At 44.1% G+C, this 16,173-nt stretch overlaps 1 protein-coding gene across 2 annotated transcripts in view; it reads right to left on the reverse strand.

Annotated features, from left to right (window-relative positions):
* Nucleotides 1–16,173, reverse strand: part of LOC147028313 (uncharacterized) — a 34,927-nt gene that overhangs the window by 6,203 nt on the left and 12,551 nt on the right. For both annotated transcript variants that reach the window (XM_085878612.1, XM_085878611.1), the window contains one exon: nucleotides 10,920–10,990. In XM_085878612.1, coding sequence (XP_085734738.1) covers nucleotides 10,920–10,990 — 71 coding nt within the window. The remainder of the gene's footprint in view (nucleotides 1–10,919; nucleotides 10,991–16,173) is intronic.

Raw genomic sequence — 16,173 nt, forward strand, 5'->3', positions numbered from 1 at the left:
AGTCATGACGGAATAGAACAGACTTGTACCAAATTGTTCTGGTCCAAATATGACTTCGCCGCATTTTGTCACCGTAAGAAAATGTACAAAAATAATTTAATTGTTTAAATAAGATTAAAAAAAATATCCCAAATATTAAAATTTATCTCTGAAAATGCAACAGCAAAGAAAAAATGTAAAAAGGCAAAATCCTTGACATTTCTTGATATTTAAAAACCCAGCCAGATGGAGATTTAATGACCGAAAAGGAGGACATGTCTGATAACTCTTTAGAGGGCACTCGTCTTCCTCGCCCCAGTTTTTGTGTTAAGTCCGTGTTTGTCCTTCCCTATATTCTTCAACATTTCCCCTTTGTACGATCTGTCTATGCGTACATTTCCATCACCCGTAGCTTGCAGCAATTTGTTGCCCATGACGTGGTCTAAGTCGACCAACAGGCGTGATATGCCCGGGTCATACCCATATATGGACAGCTGGCACTCTCAACAGACACCATGGTGTAGAATTCCCCCAGCTTACCTGCTGTTACACTTGTGGGGTTCATTATTTGGTGATGGTGGTGCACTCGTGGGGCTGGGCTTGCAACAATAAGAAGCTGTGACCGTTAGGGTGTATCTTGGGTAGACATCTGGCATCCTGGACCTAAGTTTTTTACGACGCCATATTATTTTGGGCAGATGTGTATAGTACCCACTTTTGGGTTTCATATTTTTCTTGACTTCTGGAAACAGCTGTAACAAATGTGACATGTTCCTTGGATTCTTCATAAAATTTCCTGAAAATAAGACAAGTTTTACCCTCCTGTGGCCATTGGTTGTATATTTGTAAAGGAATAAGATGATAAATATATCATCAAAAATTCATTTATTTTTATTTTTTACATGTAAGGGAAGGCAACGGAAAATATAAACTAAACCTTACATTACAAATATTGAGAAGATGAAAATTGTTACTTCTATTCGGTCTTCTGAAGTACCTCATTGGAGCTGACAAGGAGGAAAGTATCCTCCACCTGCACACAGTAAAGGAGGCCCTTCCTGTTTTTCATATATTTGATGGAGTTGACCACTTAAGATGAGGTTCACTGTTCCAAAAGCAAATTCTGGATCTTGAGAGATGCCATCCTGAGGTTTATGATAACTTAATGAAAGGCCATTTTGTTGTTCAAAGAACAAATGGAAACTTTAATGCAGTTGGTGTCGACATAGCTCTCGAACAGACAATAAACAGAATTCAGAAGTCAACTGCAGTGATCATTGACCAAACAAAATGAAAAGACTATATTGCTGAATGGGAGCTTGCCTATCATGAGGTCCTTCTTATTCAAAAAGCATTTCAAGGATTACTGAACATTACACAAGTTGACTTATGAGCTGAGAATGTACCACAAGCTAACAGGAAGGCTCAGAATTCAAATGGAAGCCAACATCCAACAAATGCTGCAGTATGTCGAAAGCAGAGAAAACCCATATCTCAGCGGAGGTGAGGTCAGTCTCCACAACATATTAACCAATGAATGTGTACCAGCATCAAATGCCAAAAAGTTACTCCAGTGTTTTGACAACAGGGAAATAAGCGTATTCAATGTTTTGTGAGGAAAGGGATATCTCACGCTCAAAACCTCTATCAGCTCCAATCCACAAGCAAAAGCGATCCACGTTTCAAAGTGCAACAGGCTCAGATGTATCAACAAACCAGCAACCTGTAAATACTGTCAAAGAATTATTACAAGCTCAAAGTACTGTTGACATTGCTAAGGAAAGAGGAATGGCAATGGCAGAAATCCTGATCTATGAGGATACGTCATCCTCTTTACGAGAATGAGACGGTGCTACGACTAAACCGATGAAATCACAGCTCATGTCTCAATTGACCAAAACACTACGTAGCACAGACTTCAATTTTCAAAAAGAGCAAGCACTGAAAACTTGCGTTGCTGTTGATGTCATGAATCAGTTTCGCAGAGCTCTGATCAAGGGACCCAACACATTTGAAGATTTGTTCACAACACTGGATAATAATGTAAACAATGTCTGCAGATTCAGTCGTGTTGATTATGTGTTTGATAGCTACCTGCCATCATCGATCAAAAATGCAGAGAGAGAAAGATCTTCTGTCGAACCACTACCTGTGACATCCATTACCCCTGCTACAAAGCTTCCTGTGCAAATGGACAGGTTCTGGACATCAGTTGACAATAAAATTTTGATTCAAGATGCTCTGATACAGATTCTACTGGAGATATCGGCTAATCGGTTGTAGGAAATTGTTGTAAATGGCGTGTTCCTTGAAAGTGGACCGATCCCTGCAGAAGCTGTAAAAGGCAGTAGTATTAGCAGAGTCGAGGACATACTTCAGACACCTATTGAAGAAGATGACTTGCGCCTGATTCCTCACTTTTTCCATTTGGTTAAACAAGGATCAGAGCGTGCAATCATACTTTCAAATGACAAAGACGTATTTGTGCTGCTTATTCATTTCTACAAGTTTCTTCATGAAAATGGTCTCTCTGAACTCTGGATGAGAAAGTTAGCAAGAGACATCATCCCGATTCAGAATCTGGCCAAAAAGGTAGGTCCAGTCAATGAAGTCATTCTCGCCACTCATTTTCTTACTGGGCCTGATGTGATAAGTAAAATAGGAACCGAAGCGTCATCACCTAAAGCACACCCAGAAAAATATCTTCAGAACTTCGATCGACGCCTTCCACTCAGTGCACAATCCTTTGAGCTTGCAGAGGAAAACTTGGCCAAAGTTCTCATACCAGGTACAAAGTGTAAGACATTTGATAAACTTCGTGTTGAAATTGTCACACAAGCTAGCGCACCAAACTTGCTAAACCTACCTTGTACAAGTTCTTCATTACGAGGTCACTTACATCAATCATTTTACATGGTGTACACGTGTGCTTCACACGGAGTCACCACAAGCTCCAACAGATTTTGGATGGACCATCAGTGAATGCTGAGGACTCATCACCCTTGCCAGATCCTTACATGAGTGAACTACCCGAGGATGTGACATTAACTTGTCTTTGCAAGAAGTGTAGCACAAAACGATGCCGGTACCGTAAAAACATCGTCTCTTGCATATCATTTTGCAAATGTAATATGTCTTGTGAGAATGTATAGGCTAACCTGTTCCAAGCTATAAAGACAATCTTTTTATATCCTGTGGAAATTTTTCATATTCTCAATGTTTGTAGTCCAAGATTTCGTTTATTTTTTCTATTGTCTTCCCTTACATGTAAAAATAAAAATAAGTGAATTTTTGAGAATATATATTTTTTATTCTTATTCCTTTGCAAATGCATGACCAATTTGCAAAGGAGTAAAACACTGCTTTTTTATACTACTTTTATACTACTTTTATACTACTTATATAAAATACTTTTACCCAGGAGGGTAAAACTCATCTCATTTTAAAGGAAATTTCATGAGGAATCCAAGGAACAAATGTCCCATTTGTCACAGCTGCAACCAGAAGTAGAGAAAAATGATGAAACCCGAAAGTGGGCACAATACGCATATGCCCAAAACAATATGGCATCGCAAAAAAACTTAGGCCGAGGATGCCAGATGTCTACCCAAGATTTTTCCCTTCTTTTAAGCATGTCATAATAGGATCCAGTGATAAAACTCGTCCACCTCAAAATTCTAACACCTCTAATGGCCAGGGACTGTATTTACATCAACTCAAACAGTCCTCAATTGTCCCCTCCCCCCTTCTTCCTTTACTAATTATTTTCTTTATATATTGGAAAATATTCCTTTGCTGTTTTGCTTTCCACCCTCCCCCTTCGATATCTGGTGGGCTGTTTCATTGTCTCATCCGTATTGTCTTGGCGCCTGTCTGTCCTTTATTTACCTAATCGTTACCACCATATATCAGCGAGATTTCTTATCAATATGATTTATGTACTGCTTAGTGGAAAACCCTGTGTTTTCTTTTTCCTGAGTAAAGGATTTGCAATCATTCCACTGTTTTGAATTTACATGACATTACTGGATTTGCACACATTTGCATCCTGTGTGTTGAAGAGTTGGTTGGGGGGGGGGTGTAAATTTTCGTCAGCATTTGGATGGTAACTTCGCTCGGTCACATCTGACTGCTTACACGGCGTGACTCGCATATGGGGAACGTATTGGTGTCCCGAACACGTCACTTAGGACCTCCGGAGCAATAGGCGTACGCCGAGCCCTTTAGCCAGGGCCAGGTCGTAACACTACCAATCAGAGCAGCCAATCAATCATCACCTCACGGGCCACGTCAGCCAATGGATGCACGCCATGGGCAGTTTGATACACCTCGTGAGATATTATAAAAGGCAGACACCACGTTGGGGTGTGGTTCCCCTGTTTGTTTCTACAGTCAGCTCCTGCTCATTTTGAGGTGCTTTGCCAGCTGTTCCTGTTCCTGTTCCTGTTCCTGTTCCTGTTCCTGTTCCTGTTCCTGTTCCTTCGTGGTGCATTGGCAACCGGATTGGAGCAACACACAAGGCACCCCCAGACCGATCTGTTGTGTACCCGGAGCAAAGACTCGGGGAGTGTGTGTGAGCATTGCACACAGAGCAGGTATCTCTCTGTCTCTGTCTCTCTCTCTCTCTCTCTCTCTCTCTCTCTCTCTCTCTCTCTCTCTCTCTCTCTCTCTCTCTCTCTCTCTGTCTCTGTCTCTGTCTCTGTCTCTGTCTCTGTCTCTGTCTCTGTCTCTGTCTCTGTCTCTGTCTCTGTCTCTGTCTCTGTCTCTGTCTCTGTCTCTGTCTCTGTCTCTATCTATCTCTGTCTCTCTTTCTCTCTTTTTTAAGCCGATGTGGTTCCAAGGGCACATTGCATCTATTTAGTATATATTAATTTGTTGTAGTTGTAATTGCTGCAGTGCTGCAATGTTCTTCTTCCCACCCACTCCACCACCATTCTCTTGCTAATAAATCCCTATTTTGATGAAGCATTGTATGGTCCTCGGGACCATTGTATGGCTCCGTTATCGGGACCTCGGGACCATTGTATGGCTCCGTAAGCGCGTAGTGAATTGGCAAATTAATCCGTTCGACAGGCAGATTGGGTTCACATGAAGCCCCTCCATTGACAGATCACTGACCGGCTCACTTGCCTATTCCTATCTTCGGATTTGCCTGGTGTCTGAGACGTTTATTCACACCTGAGACCGGGGGGGGGGGGGAGTGTGGAGGAGCATTAATTTGTTGAAATAATTACATACTTAATATGTAGACCCTGTAAGCGTCTTAAAATTCCGTTGCATGCTCAGTGCGTGCTTTTGTTAACTCTATCTGGTGTGGATAAGCCAGTTGGACGTTTTCATTTCAAACCATATACTGTATGCTATTTTATTTAATTGGATTCGCTACATATCCCTTATTGTCGTGTGTGTGTGTGTGTGTGTGCATGCGTGCGTGCGTGCGTGCGTGCGTGCGCGCGCAACGCGAGGCTCCACAGCACAAACCAGCAAACCAATTTCGATGAAACTTGGCGAACATGTGCCATATGGGTTGGGAGTGTGTGCGTTTGAGTTTCCTTGCTAAAGGCCCAGTCACACCTTGACGTTTTAGCCAGCTTATGCCGATTTTTGAAAAATTTGTCTAAAACGCTGGCACACGTTGAATACGTTATGGGTAAGTTTTGGAAACATTGAGAGCACGCTGAAAAACACTGCCATACGTCAACGTAACAGCTTTCATCGTTGTACTTTGCGGTTGTCCTCAAATTTTCCATGCTTGAAATTTTACGACTTATGCCAGCATATGACTCACACGTTCCGCATAATGCTGGCCATAAGTTGTAGACACATTATGCGATCATTGACACACGTCGACACACGTTACTTGTAGGTTAATCATAAGTCGAAACATGTCGAGGTAATGTTTAGCGTACCCGAAACTTATTTCTAACCTATGAGTAATGTGTTGTAGGCATGTTACGCGATCGTTGTCACACGCACACACACTTTACTTGTAAGTTTCATAAGTCGAAACATGTCAAGGTAATGGTTAGCGTCAGTGTTCCAGACTCCCTGATTTTTTTTTTCTTCTTCGGTATGACAGTGATGTTGACACTTTGATTTCTAGTGCGGTTATGATTTAAATCGTTGAGCGGCAGCCTATTAATTATATTATATTATAACCACACTAGAAATCGAAGTGTCAACATCAGCGTCATTCCGAAGAAAAAAAAATAGTAAAACCAGGGAGTCTGGAACACTGACACTAACCATTACCTCGACGTGTTTCGATTTATGAGTAACTTACAAGTAACTTTTGTCGACGTGTGCCAACGATCGCATATCGTGCGTACAACTTATTCCCATCGCATGCAGAACGTGTGAGGCATACGGCAAGTACGTTATAAAATGTTTAACACGTTTAAAAGTACAAGACGTACTCCACTTACTACGACGTATGATAGCGTACTTTAGCGTTCTATCCACGTATACCAAACTTACCCACACCGTATGCGACATGCGCCAGCATTTTAGACGCATTTTTCAGAGGTCGGCATACGCTGGCAAGATCGCCAAGGTGTGACTGCGATGTTGACACTTCCATTTCTCTGGCGGATATGATTTGAATCATTGTGCGGCAGCCTTTTAATAGGCTACGCCACGTGATCGTCGGCGATACGTGCAGCGCGCTATGCATAAGTTAGACTATCATTGGGCATAGGTTGTGAACGCCGACAACAAGCTAAGCATTCGTTTGTATAAGATCTATAAGACAAGAAAAGTTCTGTGTCCGTTACTAATATGTTATGCATACGACCAACTCGTTATGAATACGTCCGAACCTTAAAAAAAAACATCAAAAGTTCAGCGTAAGCCAGCGTTTTACATACATTTTGATACGTTGCCATTGCTGGCTAAAACGTCAAGGTGTGACTGGGCCTTAAGCAACCACACGTTGCTGTGCAGCGGCCGAAAAACCGCGTACGGTATTTTCAATACTTGTCCTACAGTTTTGAATGTAGAGAAACGAGACTTCGGAATTAACCACTTCGAGATATTTTGAAAATGTTACTTGAGCCGATTTTTGAGTGAGGTTTTATTTTTCAAATGGTAGTCCTTCAAAAATCGGGTGTCTATTTACTGTCCTTTTTTATGAGGGTCTTAGGAAAGTGGGCGGAGCTTAGGAAAAGTGGATGTGGTTGATGAAAAGTGGGCGTGGCTTATAAAAAGTGGGCGTGGCTTATGGAAAATGATGTGTGGCTCAGGATGTGTGGTCAAACAAGAGCATTGAGAGAAGTTTATCGGGTTGTGTGTGTGTGTGTGTGTGTGTGTGTGTGTGTGTGTGTGTGTGTGTGTGTGTGTGTGTGTGTGTGTGTGTGTGTGTGTGTGTGTGTGTGTGTGTGTGTGGTGTGTGTGTGTGTGTGTGTGTGTGTGTGTGTGTGTGTGTGTGTGTGTGTGTCTGCAACGTGAGGCTCCACAGCACAAATCAGCAAACCGATTATTTTTCAAATGGTAGTCCTTCAAAAATAGGGTGTTTATTTACCATCATTTTTTATCAGGAGTGCCAGTTGGCAAAATACGCAATCGGAAAAATCTTGCCAGGCAGAGGAACAATTGAATGTGAACCAATATGTCTTGGCAATGAATCTTCATCGGTGGATCGGTCAGAATGAAAAGCATCGTATCCAGCACTTCGATCCTCGCGGATCCCTCGTCGCCTACTGGCTTGTTTACATTTTCTCTTCTCTGATTCATTATTGGCGGATGGAACTGAGGTTTTTGGTGGTGGAAAAAGCGGGAAAATACGTGTCAGAGTGTCTGCCATTGATTCTAGATAGTCAATGAGGAGGACGAATAGGATGTGGAAATTTGATATGAAACAGGAAGTGGGGGACAGGGGAGGATGAATCACTCTGGGTGATCTTCATGATTGCGACACTTCCCAACTACCAAGTCCATAGAAAATGTCTTGCTCTTACTACTCACACTGTCTACATCAGAGCATGCCATGCGGTAGTGCGTGATACCACATACAACGAACCCAGCAATGAAGAGAGTGTGAGTTCTGTCTGTGTCCTCCTCGTTATTTCTCCATTCTTCACCATCCCCAGGTAACTGGCTTGTGGTGTCGTTCATCTCTTGCATATTATACAACAGCGTTTGGTGGTGAATTGTGCAAGACGTGAGAGGTTTCGTTGCCAATTTGTTTGCTTGTGTCAAGTTGTTCAGAAAAAAAATAGCTTATCTTTCTTCTGTTTTATACTGCTACACCTTTACCAGCCACTGTAAAACACAGGCTTTGACACAGGAGTTGAAAACCTTCAGTTTGTCTGATCTGCAAGGCTCTGTCAAGAGAGGGCAATCTTGGAGATGCTCCATTGTTTGAGGAGCCTCCCCACAGTTACAATTGGTTGGGCCATTTTGACTATATCCCCACTTCTGCATGCCTGGTGTTGGCTTAATGGTTAGGGTGGTGGGCTTTGGATCATCAGGTCCTGAGTTCAAATCCCGCTCAGCTGTTGAATTAACACCAGGTGGGGTTGACTCTGCCTGTCATCCTTCCGAGGTTGGCAAAATGAGTGCCAGCATGCTGGTATCCTGTGTCAGAATGGCGACCCGTCCAGGATTGTGCCCAATAGCCAAGGAGACTGCTGAAGCAGCAGCAATGCTCTGCACAGAGTATGGTCCCAATGTCGTCCTCCTCCCACTTCTGCATAAGGACTCTGCAGAGTCAAACTCTTATCCTGAGGCGATTTGAAATGTTTACAGATTGTCCACGTCTCACTGGCTCCTTTTGGCAGGAACTGCCAGGAATTTTGGCAGGGTCAAGTGACAGCTTGTGAGGTCCTCAATGCAGGTGAGTTAACCAAGCATCTATCTTGCAGCAGTGGGGGTTACCATCCAGGGGATGAACAGCTTGAAGGAAACTATTCCTGTACTTCATCATCTCATAGTAGGTACTGGCTCATATTGAAAGAGTGGGTGGTGAGAGTCACATTCTGGCTTGGTTCTTTCTATCCGTGAGGAGACTGCCCTTCTGATCGGAGGTGGAGTAATACCATATAGAAAATTGAGGTCATCCACTCGCGTTGGTTTAAGGCAACCAGAAATAGCTCTGCAGGACATGTTGAGGACTGGACCCATCTTCTTGGCATGAGAAGAACGTCCCTAAACAGGACAAGCATATTCCTCTGTCAAGTAGCACAAGGCGAGTGTTGGATTTTGAATGGTCCCTGGGTCTGTTCATCATTTAGAGTTGGTCAACTTCCTCAAGGTGTTGTTCCCTACCTTCGCCTTGGTCTTGAAGACATGATCTTTGTAGCTGAGGGTGCAGTCTAGGATAACTTAAAGGTATATTGGCTTGGGGTTGTGAGTCGGCCTTCTTCCATCACAGCGAACATTCAGCTTTCGGTTCCATCCCTGTTCTCAAGATGAAAGGCAATGATTTGTATCTTCTCTGGATTATCCCGCAAATGGCTCATGACTCATCATCCACAATCCACCATCCACAATCCGCCGACGTGCCTGGATATTTGTGAAAAGCAGGATGGAGATGTGAGGCCTTGTCAAATGTCACTCCACTTGGTGACTTGATGAACACAAATATTTAATTTGATTCATTTCACCCCTTGTATATAGTCCAGAATGCATTTGGGCCTTCCTGGGGGCCTACTATTGGGGCCTGCCTGGGGGCTTACTGTTGGGCCTGCCTGGGGGGGCTACTGTTGTGGCCTGCCTGGGGGGCTACTGTTGGGGCCTGCCTGGGGGCCTACTGTTGGGGCCTGCCTGGGGGCCTACTGTTGGGGCCTGCCTGGGGGCCTACTGTTGGGGCCTGCCTGGGGGGGGCATACTGTTAGGGCCTGCCTGGGGGGGGCATACTGTTGGGCCTGCCGTTGGGGCCTACTGTTGGGCCTGCCGTTGGGGCTTACCATTGGGGCCTCTCTTTGGGGCCTGCCATTGGGGGCCTACCGTTGTGGCCTACCATTGGGGGCTTACTGCTGGAGCCTGCCTGAGTCTACTGTTGGGGCCTGCCTGGGGGTCTACTGTTGGGGTCTGCCTAGGGGGGCTTACTGTTGGGACCTGCCTTGGGGGGGGGCTACTGTGGGGGGCCTATTGTTGGGGCCTGCATGGGGGCCGACCGTTGGGGCCTACCGTTGTGGCCTACCTGGGGGTCTACTGTTGGGGCCTGTGTAGGGGGCCTACTGTTGGGGCCTGTGTGGGGGGCCTGCCTGGGGGTCTACTGTTGTGGCCTGCCTGGGGGCCTACTGTTGTGGCCTGCCTGGGGGCCTACTGTTGGGGCCTGCCTGGGGGCCTACTGTTGGGGCCTGCCTGGGGGCCTACTGTGAGGCCTGGATTGTGGCTTACTGGGGACGGGCTGCATTGAGTACTGTGCTTGCTCGAACTCTTGCTGCAGCTCCTGCAGTTCAGATCCCTGATCTTGCCTTGAGTTTGGTACTGGAGGATACGGTGCCGCTCACATACACCTCTGGGTCTCTCCTCTTCTAACAGTTTTAGGACCATCGGACTGCAGGTCCTGTCTCGGGATTAGCCGGATTCCAAAGGGGTTCCATCCGGTCTCCACCGTATTTTACATGAACAGCACCCTCCAGCTCTTGGCCTGTCCACTACTTCACCCTTGTGCTGGCCTGATCGGGTTTTTCTCTTTCTTCTTTCTTCTATATTTCCTTCTTCATTTTGTATATGTATATATTTCTGATGGTTACAATCCCGAAATAAAAACGGGTTGCTCATCTGTTGGCTTGGTGTGCTGCAGTCCGTAACAGTGGTCTTTTTGCTTCCGACATTAAGAAACCCAGGAATAACAATAATGTGACATAGCAATGATTTTACTATGCTTTACTACATCCAGCAAATGTGCTGAATGTGAAAAATGTGTGAAAAATGCCGACGATATGAAAAATGTGTTTTCTATGATGTAATGTGCCAAACGAAAGGCAGCAAACCTGGGATTGTCGGGTGTCGTCCGTGACTTCCATATGCCAAGTGTGGAGGGATTATAAGTCTCCGTCGCTCCCTACAAACACACACCTAAATATTTTAAAAACAAAATTTAACATGTTTTTGTTAATGTCATAAACATAACTTCAAAATCATATTTATTTCATTGCATACCATAACCAGATTCAACAAATTGGCGTATACATTGGAGTATATTTATTTACAAGCGGGGTATGCTTACACATTATAAACAATAATGAACAGTGCTTTCCCATTGTTTCGAGTTGCTCACCTCCAGTGAGCACAACAAGGCTGCACTTATTTTGGGATATCTTCATTTTCGGCCGCTTTCCCATGGTTCTGTGATTCCCCCCACCCGATGTATTGGCTTCGATGTTTGTCGGCACCAAAATTTCAGCTTTCTACATCACCCAGAAGACTGCCCTTCTGATCATTAATTTCAGTCACTCATTGAGTGAGTGAGTGAGTGGTTAGAATGAACTTTATATGTTAGATTATATTTCAGATGCAACTATTGATTGAAATTAAAGTGATTCAGTGCATGCAGTATTTTAATTAAATTTACAATGGCTTGATTTGATTATATGCATATTAATTTTTATAATAATAGACAGTAAGTGGTTTTCAAATTGGATTAAATGATTGTTTACAAAGGAGCTGAATATGGTAAGATTGTGTCATGTAAAACCTTTACAGCCGAGGCCAGCTGAAGGTGTTGTGCACAAAGGCATCAATAAAGTGCAACGTGTTGGAAAATGACAAACATTTTCTCTCATGTTTTCGTGTGTTGCCAATTTGAGTCGAGGGCACTTCGCGTCTCTGCCATCCACTCCTTTCTTGGCCTCCTCACCATCGCCCCTGAGCCGCATTTCACCCTGGACCATACCAGCTTGCAGCAAGGACCACCTCGTGCTACCTAAAGTCCTCGGCTGATATCCCAATTGTCTGTTTGAATCCAGTATTTTGGTGCCATGGCGGGGAATCGGTCTTTTTTATGCATCCGTTGAGGAAGTCACCGGTGGCATTATGTTTTTGGGGTGTCTATCCGTACATACGTCCGTGCGAATTTTCTCTTTTCTCTGCAACAGCTTATCCGATTGACACAAATTTTTTTATCATAGATGCGACGAGTCACGGATAATTTTTTAATGATAATTATGATGTCATAGGTCACGTGAGGTGGCAGCCATGTTGAAAAAAAATGGAAAAACTGGATCTCTATCTCCTAAGCCGCACCATGGAAAAAAATGAAACTTGGCATCTGGCAACTACGCTGCATGGGGAATAAGTGTGATTTGTCGATGACATCATCGGTGAATGGTATCCGTATCCCGGTCAAAATTTGACACGTAGAACACTGCATTTGATCAGTATGAAAATTTGTGAGGTTCATCTCAAGATAGATTGACAAAAATTTTTTTATGACATCATCAGTCATGTGGTTTGTCAGCCATGTTGTTTTTATTTTAAAGGCAAAAAATCTTCCTTTCCAGAACTGCTTTAAAGATCGAAGTAAAACTGCACATAAATGATCAACTATCCGTTTTGAATAAAGTTTGATACCTGTCATCAGTCATATGGTCTGGCAGACATGTTGGATTTACCCCACATCCTGCAAAAATCTTCTCCAGAATGGCTCGACAGATTGAGGGGAAACTTAACAGACCTATTTACCATGCCTTGGGGATACTAAGGTGACAAAGAATAATCGATAAATCATGTGGTTCGGCGGCCATATTGGATTGAAGAAAAATATTAAATTATCTTTTCTCTGGAACCGCTTGTCCGATTGAAGCGATATTTCCCAAGCATCACTCAACACTTCAGCTGCATATATTGTGGAAATGCTGACATCATAGGTCATGTGGTGAGGCAGCCATATTGGATTAGAAAAACGAACCTTATCCGATCAAAATGAAACTTCACACACGTGATTCTCCACCAAATCATGGGCAGAGTCCAAATTTTCAATACCATAGGTTATGTGGTTTGGCAGCCATGTTAATTTGAAAACCGAAAATAACAAAACTATTTTCTCCAAAACTGCTGAACAGATTAATGTGAAACATATTGCATAACATGGATCAAGGGCAGTGGATCACAACTACAAATATTTGCATCGATTGCTACAGCGGTTTCTGATTTTTTTTTTTAATTATATACAATTTTGTGTGCCTCCCCTCCTTTCCCTATCTGTGTCTGTCAACTGCCAGATATGTTTTGCTATTTATTGATCATCCCGTCCTTTCTTATCATCCATATTTTCCTTGGAGTAAACCACTAGCAAATACCACCCATCGCTTCGCTGATGGTAATACTAAAGGGGGGAGGGAAAAAAGAGGGAGGAAGAGGTGGAGGGGAAAGGAGAGAGGAGGGAGGGGAAGGAAAGACAGTGTGAGGTTAGAGGAAAGGAAGGCAGACATGTGGTGGAGCATTAGTTACGATTCATACTGTTAAGTCAAAATGATTCTGCATCGAATGGCAGTGAAGATTGAAACAAAATAATTTCTGAAATCCATTTTCAACCGCTCATACTATAAATACAGCCCGGAGACAAACTCCTGTCCAGCCAAGTCTGGAGACAAACTTCTGTCCAGCCAAGTCTGGAGACAAACTCCTGTCCAGACAAGTCCGGAGACAAACTCCCGAACAGACATAAATACTGCCTGGGCGCGTGCATCTGGAGACGAGGGCTGCCTGCCCGCCCGCCCGGGCACATGCGTCCGGAGACTAAGGCCGGCTGCCTGGGCACATGCGTCCGGAGATGAGGGCTGCTCACCCAGGCGTGTGCGTCCAGAGACGAAGGCCGCCCACCTGTCCACTCGCTCAGGCGTGTGCCTCCGGAGACGAAGGCCACCCCCGGACACATGCGTCCAGAGACGAAAGCCGCCCACCTGGGTGCGTGCGTCCAGAAACTAAGGGCACCCACCGACCCAGGCGCATGCGTCTGGACACGAAGGTCACCCGCCTGGACATGAAGTCCACCCGCCTGTCCGCCTGGGTGTGTGCGTCTGGAGACAAAGGTCACCTGCCTACCCAGGTGCGTGCAGCCAGAGATGAAGGCCACCCACCCATCTGGGCACGTGCGTCCGGAGAAGTAGGCTGCCCACCCGCCCAGGTGCGTCCGTCTGGAGACGAAGGCCACCTGCCCAGGCGCGTGCGTCTGGAGACAGATGGTGTAGAGGGAGGGGCAGAGGGGTCAGAGTGAGTGATCTGAGGGGGAGTTCCGGTAGATGTGATGTCAAATTTCACATCCATCCGAGAGACTGCACACATATTGATGAATGACTCTGTTGATGAAAATCTGGGATGACAGTTTATAGCTGGGTCGGGATTCAAACCCAGGCTAGACAGCTTAGAGCGAGTGTGCATACATCTCAGCTGTCCTCCCGTGATGTGGCAATTTATTGCTTTGTAACAACTTAAAACATTTTTTACTCATTGTAATCATCTAATTTATTTTGCCTTCTTGACTCCAGAGATGTCCCCATGGAGAACCATGTCATGATGTCACCATGGAAGCTTGTAGAGATCGAAGCTTGAAGAACGCTCCAAGGAAGCACTCAACAAAATGATTAAAGAAACTTTCAAAAACGAATGTTTTTTTTTTATTTTTTTTTTATTTTTTTGGATCTATCTATGTCGAAGTGATGGGTCATATCATGAAAATAGATCATTCAAAAAGTGGAAACGTCAAAAGAAAATTGCACATTTTCTCGAGTGAGTGAGCCACCACCTGAGGGACCGCATGTCGATGTGGGGCCAAACTCAGGCGATTAGGGCCTGAACTTTGTTCAAGTCAATTGATATATTCAGTGACAGTGCAAATATTTTTGCCTTTTATAGCAATGGCATAGAAACAAACAACCAAGAAGCTTGTTTTGTGCTCATCAAGTGGAGCACTCAAGCAAGCATTCCAACAAAATGGATAAGGAACGGCAGGCTTGGCAAGCGATTAGCGATCACCAATGGGTCATATTAACACCATGCACTCAAAGATGCTCGGAATGTCAAGCAATATCTGAATTGGACAAATGAACACATTTTTTTTAGCAGTTGGAACTGCTGCTGAAGTCGATAAAGAAATTTAAATTTTGAAATTCGCCTCATATTAAGAGATTCTAGAGGTTATGGGGTGTGCAGAAATTAAAGGCATGAACGCTGGTATCTCTGGGCGTTCATAAGCATTGCAATGTGTCCAGCGATTCATAAGTATGATGAGGCATTCAATAATATGAGTGAGGAAAGTGAAAAAAAACTTTTCATTAAGAAACCATTGCGACCTGTTGCAAGTCAAGGCATTGTTGAGCAGGCCAAAAACAATGGCAAATTAAGACCCCAGCGAGGGATAGTGAGGTGGCCAAGGATATGCTTTGATAAAGGATATTTTAACAAAGCCATTAATTATATGCCTGGTGTTGGCTTAATGGTTAGGGTGGTGAGCCTGGGATCCAAGGATCCTGAGTTCAAATCCCCCTTGGCTGTTGAATTAATACCAGGTAGGGTTGACTGCCTGCCATCCTTCTGAGGTTGGCAAAATGAGTGCCAGCTTGTTGGTATCCTGTGTCAGAGTGGTGACCTGTCCAGGATTGTGCCCAATAGCCAAGGAGACTGCCTTGGCAGCACCAACGCTCTGCACAGAGGATGGTCTCAATGAATGGATTAAATTAACTGCAAAACACCCAATTTTCATTCATGCACTCCCTTGGAGGTCTCTTCGTATACATGCAATGTTTGGGGCTGCGAGGTTTCATGGTGTTGGAGATATGGAGGAAACACACTGACTGAAAGATGGATGGACACATGCTGATAATTATTTGCATAGATTTGGTGATGTTCACGTGTGATATTGCACTGATTCTGCTGGTTCATCAGTTGAACTTTAAAAACCCAGCCACGGCAGCAGGAAAATGTATTTTCAAACTTTGTTTCTTTTGTGAAGGCACTATTTTTGTGACATCGAAATTGTTATAATTTAGCCAAAAGATGGTCAGTGTTTGGACTGAAGGAAAAAAACGGTGCTGTCAGCAACAAGAAAATCAGCAACCAGTGAGTGGAGGGTTGACCTGAGAATGTGAGGTCACTTCTTTGTCGATCTCATAAAACGAATGTTCCTTTGAGGTACAGGATAAATATTTATCAACAAAGGTGCAAGTTTAAAATGGTCCAAAGTCCTTTACCATATTGCAATAAACCAATTATCATTTGACAACAGCCCAATGCTGTTATCCTATTTAT

Source organism: Eptatretus burgeri, chromosome 4 (assembly GCF_056783735.1).
Source record: "Eptatretus burgeri isolate ZD-2024b chromosome 4, Ebu_testis_v1, whole genome shotgun sequence".
Lineage (NCBI taxonomy): Eukaryota > Metazoa > Chordata > Myxini > Myxiniformes > Myxinidae > Eptatretus > Eptatretus burgeri.